This window comes from Crocodylus porosus, unplaced genomic scaffold, assembly GCF_001723895.1.
Source record: "Crocodylus porosus isolate Cpor-Errol unplaced genomic scaffold, CroPor_comp1, whole genome shotgun sequence".
In the NCBI taxonomy this organism is placed as follows: Eukaryota; Metazoa; Chordata; order Crocodylia; family Crocodylidae; genus Crocodylus; species Crocodylus porosus.
In genome coordinates, this window is record NW_017728886.1 from 14,437,157 (window position 1) to 14,450,287 (window position 13,131).

At 40.5% G+C, this 13,131-nt stretch overlaps 1 protein-coding gene across 1 annotated transcript in view; it reads left to right on the plus strand.

Annotated features, from left to right (window-relative positions):
• Positions 1–13,131, plus strand: part of RBM33 (RNA binding motif protein 33) — a gene marked incomplete at its 5' end in the record, with an annotated part of 168,933 nt that overhangs the window by 96,779 nt on the left and 59,023 nt on the right. Inside the window, 5 exons of the mRNA XM_019556931.1 lie at positions 998–1,157; positions 1,998–2,323; positions 3,364–3,624; positions 4,898–5,182; positions 10,528–11,166. Of these exons, the coding sequence (XP_019412476.1) occupies positions 998–1,157; positions 1,998–2,323; positions 3,364–3,624; positions 4,898–5,182; positions 10,528–11,166 (1,671 nt within the window). The remainder of the gene's footprint in view (positions 1–997; positions 1,158–1,997; positions 2,324–3,363; positions 3,625–4,897; positions 5,183–10,527; positions 11,167–13,131) is intronic.

Below are 13,131 nucleotides of genomic sequence, written 5' to 3' on the forward strand. Positions count from 1 at the left end.
CATTGAACACCTTCAAGAGTAAATTGGATGCTTATCTTGCTGGGATCCTATGACCCCAGCTGACTTTCTGCCCTTTGGGCAGGGGGCTGGACTCGATGATCTCCCAAGGTCCCTTCCAGCCCTAATGTCTATGAAATCTATGAAACTCCACCGCAATTGGTGTGATCTCCAAATTTGCTGAGCATGCACTTGATCCCATCCCCAAATCATCAGTGATGTATTGATTGATGGGAGACTTGGCCTCAAGTTTTAAGTTGATGCTGGGCAATTTTAAAAATGTATGGTCTTCTATGTAAGCAAACAAGGACTGCGGTAGAATGAATTACTGATCTAAATCTGAGTATTTTCTTTACACTGCTGTTTCACAGTGAGAAATATGTTCACCTATAACATTTAAGGGTTTCATTTAAAACTTTTTAAAAAATCAAGTAAGGAAACATTTTTTCTTTCATATTCCTTGTATAATGCTTCAGATGCTTAAGTATTTAAGTCTTACGTGAATTGACAGATATATGTTGGTCCCTTTTCATTTATTGAAAGATGATTTCTTTAATTTTCTGGATGCTACAAATTGATTTTTTTTTTTTTTTTCTTTTTGCCTTTTAAAGTAAAGCTGCTTCATTTCTGTAGCTTAGGTTGTACTACATAGATGGCAAAGAATAGCATGGTTTAAGAAGATAAATGTCAAGAACGTTTTTTAAAGTAGACATTCAGAGTTTTGGATTAATGGAAAAGAAGGTCAATAATTGCATGGATTTCAATGAGCTTGAAAAGAAATGGTATTCCTTTGGTGGTACAGTGATTATTAAAACATTGTGAATTTATTTCAGGGTACTGTACTGAGTTTTTAGTTACTCTTCCATAGTTGGGCTTTCAGCTTGTGCAGATTGATAAATTGATTTTTTTAATCTCCTGTAATTAAGGAAAAAATTATAATGCATTATGGATTAATATCTCAAAGGTGGACTTATTTAGTTTTTTTTTTGTTAATAAACAGGGCCCTCCAGATTTTCAGCAGCATGCTCCTGGACCTGTTCCCACCAGCTTCACCCAAGCACCACGACTTCCTCTTCAGGACCAATGGAGAGGCCCACCTCCACCTCCACCACCGCCCCCTCCACCTCCTCCTCAAGAAAGAGAGCCTTTCTTTATAGGAGGTAGAAAATTTGTTATTCAGCGTACAGGATAATACTTTTTATGCTTTTAAGTAGTATCTCCACAGATTCATTCACACATGTGAAGATGAAAAGGTGCCACTTATTTTAGTCCAGCAAGCCTCGTAGCATAGGCCAAACAGTTTTGGTCACCTGAAGGGTTTTTTGGTCTTTAACTAAGACCAACCCATATTTTTCCATCTCTAGCTACTACATGTCTACAATAAAGCTAGCAAGCTGCAGACAGTTTTATTTCCTACTGCTGAGATATTAAATATTTGTATCAACTGTCTATTCAGCTTTGGTTTCCTCCATTAACGGTTTTATCTTGGAATAGTTAATCCCTTTGCAAATTTAACTTTGTGCGTATTCTAAACAATCTTTCAGTTAAGTGATGCTGCATACCAAACAAATGGTTCTGAGAAAATAAGAGTTTAATGTGGCTTGATTTTTTTTTTTTAAACATTTTTTGGAGTATATATAGTACTGAAATAGTATTGAAGTTTTCTAGCTTTTCTGCTTCCCTGGCCTTAATTCCTTTAATCTTTAGGTGCTTCTGCAATAGAAATAAAATGATGAAATGACCAATTCCAGTTGGCTGCTAATTGCTTGTTTCTTGCGGAGGGTGTCTGTGCCTTCCTTGGTCTAAACAGGAAGACTGTGTATATGTGGTCTTAGAGTTGCTGTTCTTTCAATGTTGTAAAGTTTCCTCCCCCTAACACAAGATTTTCAAGTTATTCATCTGAAGTTGAAATGGGGTGAAAATGTCGGTTTTAAAAACAAAAAAAATTCATGTGGGTTTCTGAAGAGGCGACCACTTAATTATATATTTCATTTTGACAGAGCCAAGATTTCCAAGCCATCATTTGTTTGAGCAGCGGAGTCCCCCACCACCGCCACCTCCCTCGCTTCTCAATAGTACACATCCTGTTCCTACCCAAAATCCTCTGCCTTTCAGTCAGCCTGGACCAGGATTTAATCAGCAAGGGCAGCAACCAGTATTTCCCAGAGAGAGGCCAATAAGACCAAACCTACAGCCTCAAGTGGGAATTCTTCACTTCAACCAGCCAGGTTCAGCAAACCCACGGCCTTTCATTCCTCCCAGGCAACAGTTTTTACAAGGCCCAGGACAGCCATTTCTAGCAACGCATGCGCAACCCAATATGCAGGTATGATCTTAGTGAAAAGGGCCTTTTAAAATCTTTGAAATATTTCCACTTGGTTAACTGTATTGGGATCTTTGCCTAAGTTTCTAGTAATCTAACTAAATGTGAAGGTTTGTCTGTTACAAATTTGAAAGATTTAAATGTAGTGCCTATTACCATTTTATGTTTGACATGGTGATGAAAATCTCCCTCTGTGTCCAATACTAATTTAATTATGAAGGATAACAGCAAACCTGCACCAGCATACTGTTGCTGAAGTGAAGTTATTAAAATTACTGTGATTTCTGCTTAACTGTTTATAGCTAATGAGATTAGAAAAGTTTTTCATGTCACAGTTTGTTCAACATCACATGGTTCCTTAAATTGATTTACTTCAGTAGAAATATGAAAGCATTGTATTATTTAAAATTATGTCCATGTACAGAGAGAAGATAAGTTTGTAGGTAGAAAATATAGACTATGGTGGGTTACTTCTCTTTACACAGGAAAGGCTACAGTGCCCTCTGCTGACAAAAGTATCTTTTATTTTATGGGACTACCAGTTGGAGAAAAGTGTGGCCTCTTAAAATTAGTTTTCTTTTACTTTTAATTTGTTTCTTAATGTTCATACGTGAAGAATTTTAATAGTGTTATGCAGAGGCCCTTGAATATTACAAATTTTCCTGTGATGTCTGCACTAGGAGCTTACTCTGAAGAATTAATATGGTATTCTGGTAATTCTGAACAGCAAATAGGAAGGTTTGTTTAACAGTGTCCATAGGAGATTTCATGTGGGATTTTTTTTTCACTTCAGGTGTTTACCACACACAAGCTATCAAGTTCCTACACCACTGCTGTCAGTCTACATTTACGCCTGACTTGGTGGTTCTTATAGTTTTGTTTTTTTGTAGATCCTTTTCCATCATCTGAGAGGCTGGTGTGTGAGGATAGCAAATCTGCTTGGGTGTCTGAAAGTTTGGGTGCTGTTTTTCAGGAAGTTTAATTATTTGGTATTGCAAAACAAATGTATCTTTTTCTGTTTTTTTTTTTTTTTAAACGTAAAGGGTCCCTTGCACCCTCCATTACAGCCTCAGCCGCAGCACCATCACCAGCAGCAACCCCATCACCAGCAGCAACAGCAGCAGCATCAACACCAACAGCACCAGCACCAGCAACATCAACATCAACATCATCACCACCTTCCACCACAGCCTTTGATACCCATGAACCAGCCACAGTACAGACCTCATATACAGACTTCACAGCAGCAGCCAAATAATAGAATGCAGTGTCAACAGAGACAGGGTCCAATGAAGCCAAGACATGTAAGTACTAGGGAAAGCAACAGGTACTTCTGTGTTCGGAGGGAATGACTGAGCTCATGCTTTAAAACCTTATGAGTACAAGATTTTGTTCCCGTGTTTTCTCTTCTTTCATGGTCCTCTTGATTCACATGTGCTGTCTTTTCCTGGCCACTGACTTACTTTTCTATTCTTGATCATTCCATAGCCTTCCTACATAACTTCCTTGCCACCTTTTGTCCCCTTGCTGCTTACAGTCTTCCCCATGCTTCTTGTTTCATCCTTGTTTCACATCATCTCTTGCTCCTCACATAAGCCAAGGACTGGCAATCAGGAATGCTGGGGAACAGGAACTGCAGGGCCAGGCAACACAGGTGGCCACCTATAGTGGCAAATTGAAGGAGGTGGCAAAAATGGTGTGTACGTATCTCACACGTGCTCATTGGCTGCCTTAGGAGTCTGCATATGTGCAAAAGTGAGCAGGGCAGTGTTGGCACTGTTGAGTTGCTGCTCTGGACCTCTCTGGTGTCTGCACTTGCCAGGTCCCAGGTTATCAGGGAGGAAGTAAAAATGTTGTTTGCATAGAAAGGCAGATATCCTTGCACTACTCCTTAGTTGCATTAAGGCAGCTATATGGCCAAATTTAAAACTGTACTGGTTGCCTTATGGTTGGAGTGGGGAAGCTAAGCAAATTAGCACTTAGGGTATCTGTGCTTCTGGGTCTCTTGATTAACACTACTGACTAAGCTTCTTGGAGCAGCATGCAGCTGTCATGGAGTTCACTTTTAACTCTTAATTGCTCTGGCACAGACATGCTCTGCCCTTATCTTTTGCCCTTCTCCCATATTTCTTTACTTGCTTGGACTGTTGAAGGTGGGGTGGAAGAAGCAGTATTTTAGCAGCAGTACCCCAGTTAATTAAGTCACAGCTCAGAGCAGCTTGTTTGGTTTAAGGGAAGAATTCTTTGAGGGGTTTTTTCCCTTTTGAAAATGGCTTCTGTGTGAGTGTGTGTACATGTGCATGTCAGATATTACATTTTGATGTTTAAAGAAACACAAAATTGTCATAGAAATTTAGTGTTTCAATTAGGGGACACTCCGTTACTTGAAAAAAAAAAAGTTAAAAATACAGTTGTCCATTGAAGAGTTACTGTGTTTAAGGCTTGAACTCACTCAATATTTAAGTGGGAGACTAAGGCAAGTTTAGTCCTGCTTGAAGTAGAACTCTCAGAACAGTTCTAATTCGCAAATAGTTACCAACATCTCCATAAAGTTTTTTTTTTTATTCTAACTGGCAGAACACACCATCACAAAATGTTGTCAAGCGTTCAAATCAGCAACTACAAGCGACTGCAGCAAGAAATAGCAACTTGCGTGAATTACCAATAGCACCATCCCACGTTCTTGAAGCTAGCAACAACCAGCGAGCCCCTACACCTGCTGTTCAAGTAAAGCCCATTACCAGCATGACACCTACAAAGTCTGTAGTAGGTGTTGGAAACTCCCAGGGAAGGACTGAAATGAAAGCTCAAGTAGTCACACCAGTTGTTCAAATTAAACCAGAAGTAAAATCTGAACCAGAGGTAAGGAGTATTTCCCATTAAGGTTAAATGGTTATTTAGCATATACATTTATATTTCTTAATGTAACCAGTTGCTATGTAGATGCAGACAAGAAATATCTGCAAAAATGGCTGTTAGGCAACTGCAAAGGCAGTGGCATTGCTGAAAGGTACGTGATCGGAAAATCTAATTGCCTTTTAAAATAACACACATACTTTTCCAGTGTGATTTGCGAAGTATGAACTCACCTGGTCCAAGACCACTGTGACGCTCCTTATTGCATCAGAGTTCTCTTGCCAGATTTTAGACTTCTTCATTGTAATGCTGCGAGAGAGCAATCTGCTTCCTCAGCAGAGAGAGATTCATCTTTTGAAGCCAGCTGAGTGAGTCAATTTTGGGAGGTGAGAAGACCTGCTACTAAAGTAACAAGGGTAAAGGACAGGAACCCCCTGGACTAGTAGCCTTTTGATAGTCTTTGATACTCTTTAATCTCTAAAGTGATTAAAACAGGAACAGCTATTGAGTGATGAAAGGAAGAGAAGTAAGGCTGATGCTAACTTAGAATTACTTGAGAGATGATATGGGAAGGGTGGCTACAGAGCTGATGGTGGAAGCAAGTCTGAGGAAACTATAGCAAGTAGTATAGACCCAGAGGAGGCTGAAGACAGCCTTCCCCAATGCCCCCTTGACAGCTGGCTGGAAGGGGTTGGGGCTCACAGCCATGGCACTTCTCTCTTTGCCTCGGGTCCTGCTGCTCCATTCTTTCTCTATCATAGTAAGAAGCATCTGGACCCAGCTGGACCCAGCCAGCTCCCTGCTGTTCAGACAGATTTCCCTTGATTATACTACCGGATATTTTAAGTCTTTTTTTTTTTTTCCTCAGCAGTACTCATGCCTTGTTAATACTTTAATCTTGCAGCAGCTCCCAGATTGGTTTCCTGCTGCTTAGCATATCCTCCCAAGCCAGGGAGCCTCTGTCTCCCTCTGTTTTATCTTTTGTCTCCTACTCCCTTCTCTATATGAAAGGAATGGGTGAGTGGCTTGAAGAGTGAACTTCACTGTGAAAGAGGCCCAAGTGATTTTTCAAACACAAGTTCCTTCACACGTGAACTCAAAAAGCCCACCTAAACTTGTTTTATCTGGAATAATCTATGAAAGCTTCCTTGTACATGGAGAAAAGGGACTTAAAGCAAAGTCCTTCCATAGCAGTGGAGTTTCCTATGGAAGGCTGTGACCCTTCAGTTCAAAGATGGACAAGGCCTTCCACTTAAAGGATGTTAGATTTAGTTACTTTGCATCTCTAGCCTTGTACACTCCAACCTCATGGATAAGATGAGCCGGCCCTCAAATGTCTCTTCCATGTGGTGTCTCTGTGCTCCATTCTGTTATATCCTGTTAAGAGCAAAGGAGTTGCCAAGGCAGAAACCAACCTCTAATTCAAAGACCCACCCTCTGCTTGATCGTCTGTAGACATCGTCTCAACAGCAGGTTTTATGCCACTGTTGAGAACTTGACAGAACCTTTTAGAGACTCTTCCCCACTTCTCTTACTTACCAACCAGCAACAGATACTGCATATGATTCCAGGCCCTGCCTCCCTCCCCTCTGCTCCTGCTCTTCCCCAGCTATTTTTAAGGGACCCCTTGGTGGTATTGTGGCAGGGGAAATCTTTCTCATGTTTTAGGATCATAGGAAAGTGGGGCTGAAAGGGACCTCGCAAGACCATCTAGTCCAGCTCGCTCAACAAGGCAGGATCATCTCAGGCAAGTGTCCATCTAATCTGCATCTGAAAATGTCCAGCGATGGAGACTACAACTTCTCTAGGTAGCCCGTTCCAATGCTTGACCACCTGCATAATCAGAAAGCTCTTTCTAATCTCCACTCTAAATTTCCTCTGCTGCAGTTTGAAGCCATTGCTCCTAGTCCTATCCCCCACAGCCACAGAAAATAGTCTTTCTCTGTCTTCTTTCAGGTATTTCAAGATTGTTATCAAATCCCCCCTTAATCTTCATTTCTCTTAATTCTGTCTGCCTCTCATCACAAGTCATGCTTCCCAGGCTTAATTTTTTTTTCACTGTCTGCTGGAGTCTTTCCAATCTGTCCATATCTTTCTTGAAGGGTTGACACAGTAGTCCAAGTGAGGCCTCACCAGTGCACAAAAGAACAGAAGAATCACTTCCCTTGATTTGCAAAGGAACTTTTGTCTCAGATCTTTTCATTTAATGGTGTGTTTAGAGTTCATGGTGAGCACCGGATTTAATTCCTGGTTGGTTTTTTTTTGTTTTGTGTTTTCATTCCAAAGAGAGAATTTGCAGCCCAGTATGGATCCTTGATATCTCTATATCATATACAGGTCCTACCTCCTATTTTTAGTGGGAGCATCTTATGGCTAATACACTGCCTAGCACAGACCTCAGCAGTAATAACAGCTCACTTAAGGAGATAAAATCCAGATGAGACCCAGGTAGGCTGGGATGGTTTAGTCAGGGGCTGTCCTTAGTCAGGAATGACATACAAGCTTTTGTAAGCAACAACTTGCTTCATCAGATGCTTTGAAAGGGCTTTGGGTATTGCTTACAAAAACTTGTGCATCTCTGAATTAGTCTATAAGATGCGACTGCACTGCCTTCTGTCTGACTTCACACTAACACAGCTAGCTACCTCTCTCTGATCCTGGATAATAAAACACAGATTGCCAAACTCCTCCGTTCCATGTCAACCTGGTTTGAAACCAGCATATCTGCTTAACAGAAATTGTATGGAAGTTTATTTCATTAAACCAGTGGAAACTAATGTGTGAAAGAATGGCTTTATCTCTGTCTGGAGATGCTGAGGCCACACTTAATTGATGCATTTGTATGGATGACCTTGCAGTGGAGCCTAGGCACCATCAAAAATATAAATATTCTAGAATTTGGAGCCATTGGCCTGGCTTGCAGAACATTTCTGTTTTTGCTGTAGATATCCATTGTCAGGGTGGTGCCAGATAACACCACAGCTCTACGTAGTATCAGCAGGTCTAAAGTAGCCAGTTTATTCTACTCTGTAAAGAAGCCATTTGGTTCTAGTATCCTTGCTTGTACTGGACAAATTAGGCAGTTCTGGTATTTGGGGGTGGGAAAATTCTCAGTGTAGCCCTGATCATCTTACCTGCTCTGCCTGTATCTGAAAACAAAGGGCATATGCTCTTGGGACCTAGCATTATTGCATTATCTGATAGCCTGCTACTGACTGGTAGACATCCCTGGAAGCATTTTAGCTGAAGCTCAGAATATTTTGCTGTACAGCAGGAAATCCTCAATTAGCCTGACTTTAAGTGGAAGAGGTTTCTTATTTAGACATTTCAGTACCAATTATCTCCTTAGACAACACCCATTTTTAGAAATTTGGGCTTATTTACTAGCCCTGAAAAAATTCTGACTTGGTTAGTTCTGTAAGGATCCATGTAGGAGCACTATCTGCCAATCACTCTCCTGATTACCTTTGTACTTTCTTGTTCTTTCCTTGCTTGTATTCCTTGAAGCCCTTGTTTCAGGAGCTCGTTCTCTCTTGGACCAAAATATAATATTAGCAAGGTTGATGGGTTCCTGCTTGAGCCCTTAGCAATTTGTTATTGTGACTTCTTGTCAGTGAAAAACCATTCTTTTGAACTGATGGATAAAAGAGATTCAAGGTCTCATCACTGGTGGTACCCTGTATACAGTGTTTTATAAGGTCTTGGTTAGGATTTGACCTCATTTGTAACTCCTGCCCAAAGTGGTTTCAGAGTTCTGCTGGGCCACTTTGTTAATCTCTTAATTGCAAGACAACCCTTCCAAAACTATTGTTAAGGTAGGACTCATTTTTATAGTTTAAAAAAAAAAAAAAAAAATCTAGTTGCCAAGAATGTAGTTCATGGGGCAGTCGCTCGGATTAGTTACCTGAGAGTAACCCTAATTTGAGAGATGGTGTCCAGGTGGAATCCATGACTGCTTCTCTGTCCTGTGATTACAGAGCCCTATGGTTCTGCAACATTGGTAAAGGAATAAAGGCAGCTGGGCCTGCTTCACCCTTTATTCCCTTAGAACTGGGGGTTGTTAAAACGTCTTGGATGCAGGCATTGGCATGACAGGCACTTTTGGCCAAAAGGATTATATTACCTTGCACACAAGGGTAATATATCCAAGAATAGAAGCAGTGTGTACAGTGCATCTCAATGAACTACAGTTATTGTAAGGTAAGTAACCATTCTTCAGTTGATAGATAGAAGTTTGAGTGCCTTAATATCCTGTTATGGAACCCTGTGCTAAAATATGAAGTGGTGGTGTTGTTTTATGAAAGCCTGTTCTTTATATATTTGTTCAATATACATAGTAAGTATAAACTGAAGTTAAATTGGTCTGTTCATTGAAATAGGAAATACATTATATAGCATGTTGCTTCTAGTCTGAGTGCTTACAAAAACTTAAGGCATTAAAATGAAATCTTATTGTATCAGGTATAATTTGTAATAAAATATGCATAACATGATGAAGCAGCTGTTCAAAAGAGAGCAGATTTCTTTTCCATAAAGGTGAGGATCTGTGTTTCCCTGACTGTTGTCTATTTCACATAGGCTCTTATAAAGACACATTCTGCCAAAGTAGCAGAACCTTTAGAAAGGTTATTTGATGGTGTATAATACTTTCAGAAAGGCCCAGGGCTGGAATATTAAAGGCATTCTCTATATACCATTAATATTCCAACACTGCATTTGGCAACATTTTGATTCTGAAGAGAGTGCATGAGTTCAAGGTCAGAGAGATTGACTTGTGCTGTTCATTATAACCAATTATTGTGTGACAAATGAGTTTGAGATCAGGCTGAAAATTCTGTAAGAAAAATCAATAGTTCTAATCAGGGCCTTTCAGGTCATTTACCACCCTACCTTTTGTTACTTTGTCAGAAAAGAGCAAGATAAAACCTGTGTGACAGTGGGTTGCCTCCGTATTGTTACTTTCCATTTGAAACATATTTTGATATCTTGAATTATATTAATAGTTTAATTGGTTTCAGAAACTTCTAAATGAGTTCTAATTTATAAGACTTCATTTTTAGTATTCTGATAAGATTTGCCAACTAACATTATAGCTACTTTTTTTTTTCCTCAGGAAGTAGTCTAAGTCCTGAAATAGATTTAAGCTGTTTGTCTCTAATGAATAGCAAATAAACCTTAGTGGCAAATATGTCGCTAACAGTTTGAGCACAGCGTTGAGGATTATTTTCAAAGCCCTTTGGAGAGTTGTGCCATTACAGCGTCTTTTTAAAATGATAATTTAATATTGGTTTTAATCAGCCTGGACATGTCCTGCTCTTTTTGGTAAATGTATTGACTTTTCCCCTTTGTAGTTTCCAGATGAAGATGAAGAAACCAGATTATACCGTTTGAAAATAGAAGAACAGAAACGTCTGAGAGAAGAAATTCTGAAACAAAAGGAGCTAAGACGACAACAACAGGCTGGTGCTAGAAAGAGAGAATTACTTGAAAGACTTGCACAGCAGCAACAGCAGCAGCCTCCTACCCAGCAGTCCTTCATGCAACAAGAGGAGGAATCTTCAGAATTGCCTGCCAATGGAAACCCATTCATGCCCCATCCTGGCATGCAGGTCAGGCAAAATGTGAAAAACAGACTTCTCGTGAAAAAGCCAGACATGGTCATTTCAAATATTCAGCCGAAACCCACAGATTTCCCACAGGCTGGGGCTAATATGCAGTTTCAAGGACAGCCAGTAAAAACAGTAAAACAACTGAGACAGACTAGACCAGTACCTCAAGGTCAGCTTCCTCTGTCACAGAAACCATTACCGACAAAACCTGCTGCAGGATCACTAACCCCAGCACAGACTGCTAGAGTGGCTTCAATACAAGGAAGGCCTCAGGATCTGAAACCAGGTGTGAAAAGGACTGTCGTTCAGCGGGCAAACAGTGGTAGTGGAGATGGGCCCCATGTCGGCACCAAAGTCAGGGTGATTAAGTTGTCAGGAGGGGTAAGTTTCCAAGGCTCATATATTTTTGTGTGGTTTGTTTTGGTCTGCTTTTGTGCACGTTTCATTCTGTGTAATCCTATAATACAAAATGAACTGACACTGAAAAGAAAAATATCCAATTTAGAAGAACTAGTAGTCTGCGTTTCAGAAGCTTATTTTCAGAACTATAGGCAAGACTTATTTTTAAGATGCTGGCAAGTATGAAGGCTGGTTGTAATGTTACGTTGCAGGGTAATTATTAAGTGTACATCACTGCTTTCAGATTAGCACTTCCTTTTTTTGGGGTGCTGAGATCTTGATTGAAGGATTCTTCTACAGATGAATCTTTGCTCTGAGTGCACAGGTATGCAAATGTTTTGATGTATGGGAAGAGAAGGATTTGTATGGCTTTTCTTTGAGAGGGAGGGACGGGGCTTTGGCAGCGCTAAAGTTGAAACCATGCTAGGAATAAATGGTCTTTTAAACAGCTAGAGGTCAGAATGGTTTCCTGTGTAAAGTAGGAACCATATTAAAAGACTGATATAAAAATAAATAAATAGAAGTGGGAGGAAGACCCTTTTATTAGTAGCAGGGTTGAAAAAGTCACCATTTTGCTGTTGCATCTAAATTGGATTTACTTATTTTGATGATGGGTTTATTATTTACATGCCCCCTGGATTTTTGTTTTGTGGAAGACTTTGCTCCAGGTAGCATCATATATATTCATGATGTGTTTTCACCCAAATTTCTATTCCATACTTGATTCCCCGTATGAAAATATTTGTTTTTATATTAGGGGTCCAGAATAATTAAGAAATCGGAGGGAGCTAGTAAGAGGATTCTGTTAGTGAGAAATCTGCCCCTGTTTTTCCTTGAGGGTGTCTGGATTAGACCTATTCTAGGAAATGGGTACTCTGCAGAACATTTCTCAGCAAAAATAAATAAATATATGCAGTAATCAAGGACACTGCTGCAACAACTAAGTAACAGCTGGGTGAACACAAGGAATGTGTTGGCAGCTCACAAAGCTGTTTCTTTGAGACTCTTTCTCAAATTTAGTTATTTTAAAGAATAAAATCAAGGAAATAAGCTGAAAATGTAGTGTAGGTGCCCAAATACCACAGTGATGAACATGGTATACTTCACTCTCAGTATCTTTTTAAAGAGGCAAGGAAATGAAAATGCCAGAGATGCTTGACTACTTTTCATAGGAATTTCACAGTATTATCACAGTCTAAAATGCTTCAAATAGTACAGTTATACAATGACCAATAACAGATTTTTAATGGCTTTTTTAAAAAAAAATAAGCACATTAACATAATAGAGTGTGGCTGAGGATCTGGCTAGATCACAGACCTTTGTGATGAAATTTATTTCAGAAGGGGAAATGCTAGAAGCTGTAGGTGAGTGCGTTTATGAGGCTAAATAAAAATAAATCGGAGGAGCACCAATGCATTGGTCCAATATTGGATAGGCACCAATATACAGAAAAGTGTTATCACAAATCCATCTGATGTGGCCAATTTTAAATGGGCAGTGCATGTGTGCAGCTGCAGCACAGCACATAGGCAGTGAGGAGCACAGCTAGGCAGTTTGGAGAGCTGTGTGCAGCTGGTAAGTCTGGTGTGATGGAAGGGGGAAGGGAGTGGGGCTGGGTTTGGGGCAGGGACAAGCACTGCCCAGCTGGCTGGGGCAGGCATAGGATGGAACCGTGGCGAGGGGCAGCTCCCACTGCCATTTGTTCAGCAGCCGCTGGTCCAGTGGCTTGTCTTGTGCTCGTCCAGCAGCTCCCACCGCTGCTTCCACAGTTCATCTGGGAGGACATGGGTAGGGGTGCCCCTGTATCTCCGCAAGGCAGGCTGGTATTGGAGCTGTGCTAAGCTCTTCCCATCAGGGTGGGACTGTGCATGGAGCAGGCAGCGGTGGCACTGGAAGGGGTTTGTGCGGGGCTATGGTGAATTTTGAGGTGGCTGCAAACCCCCCCC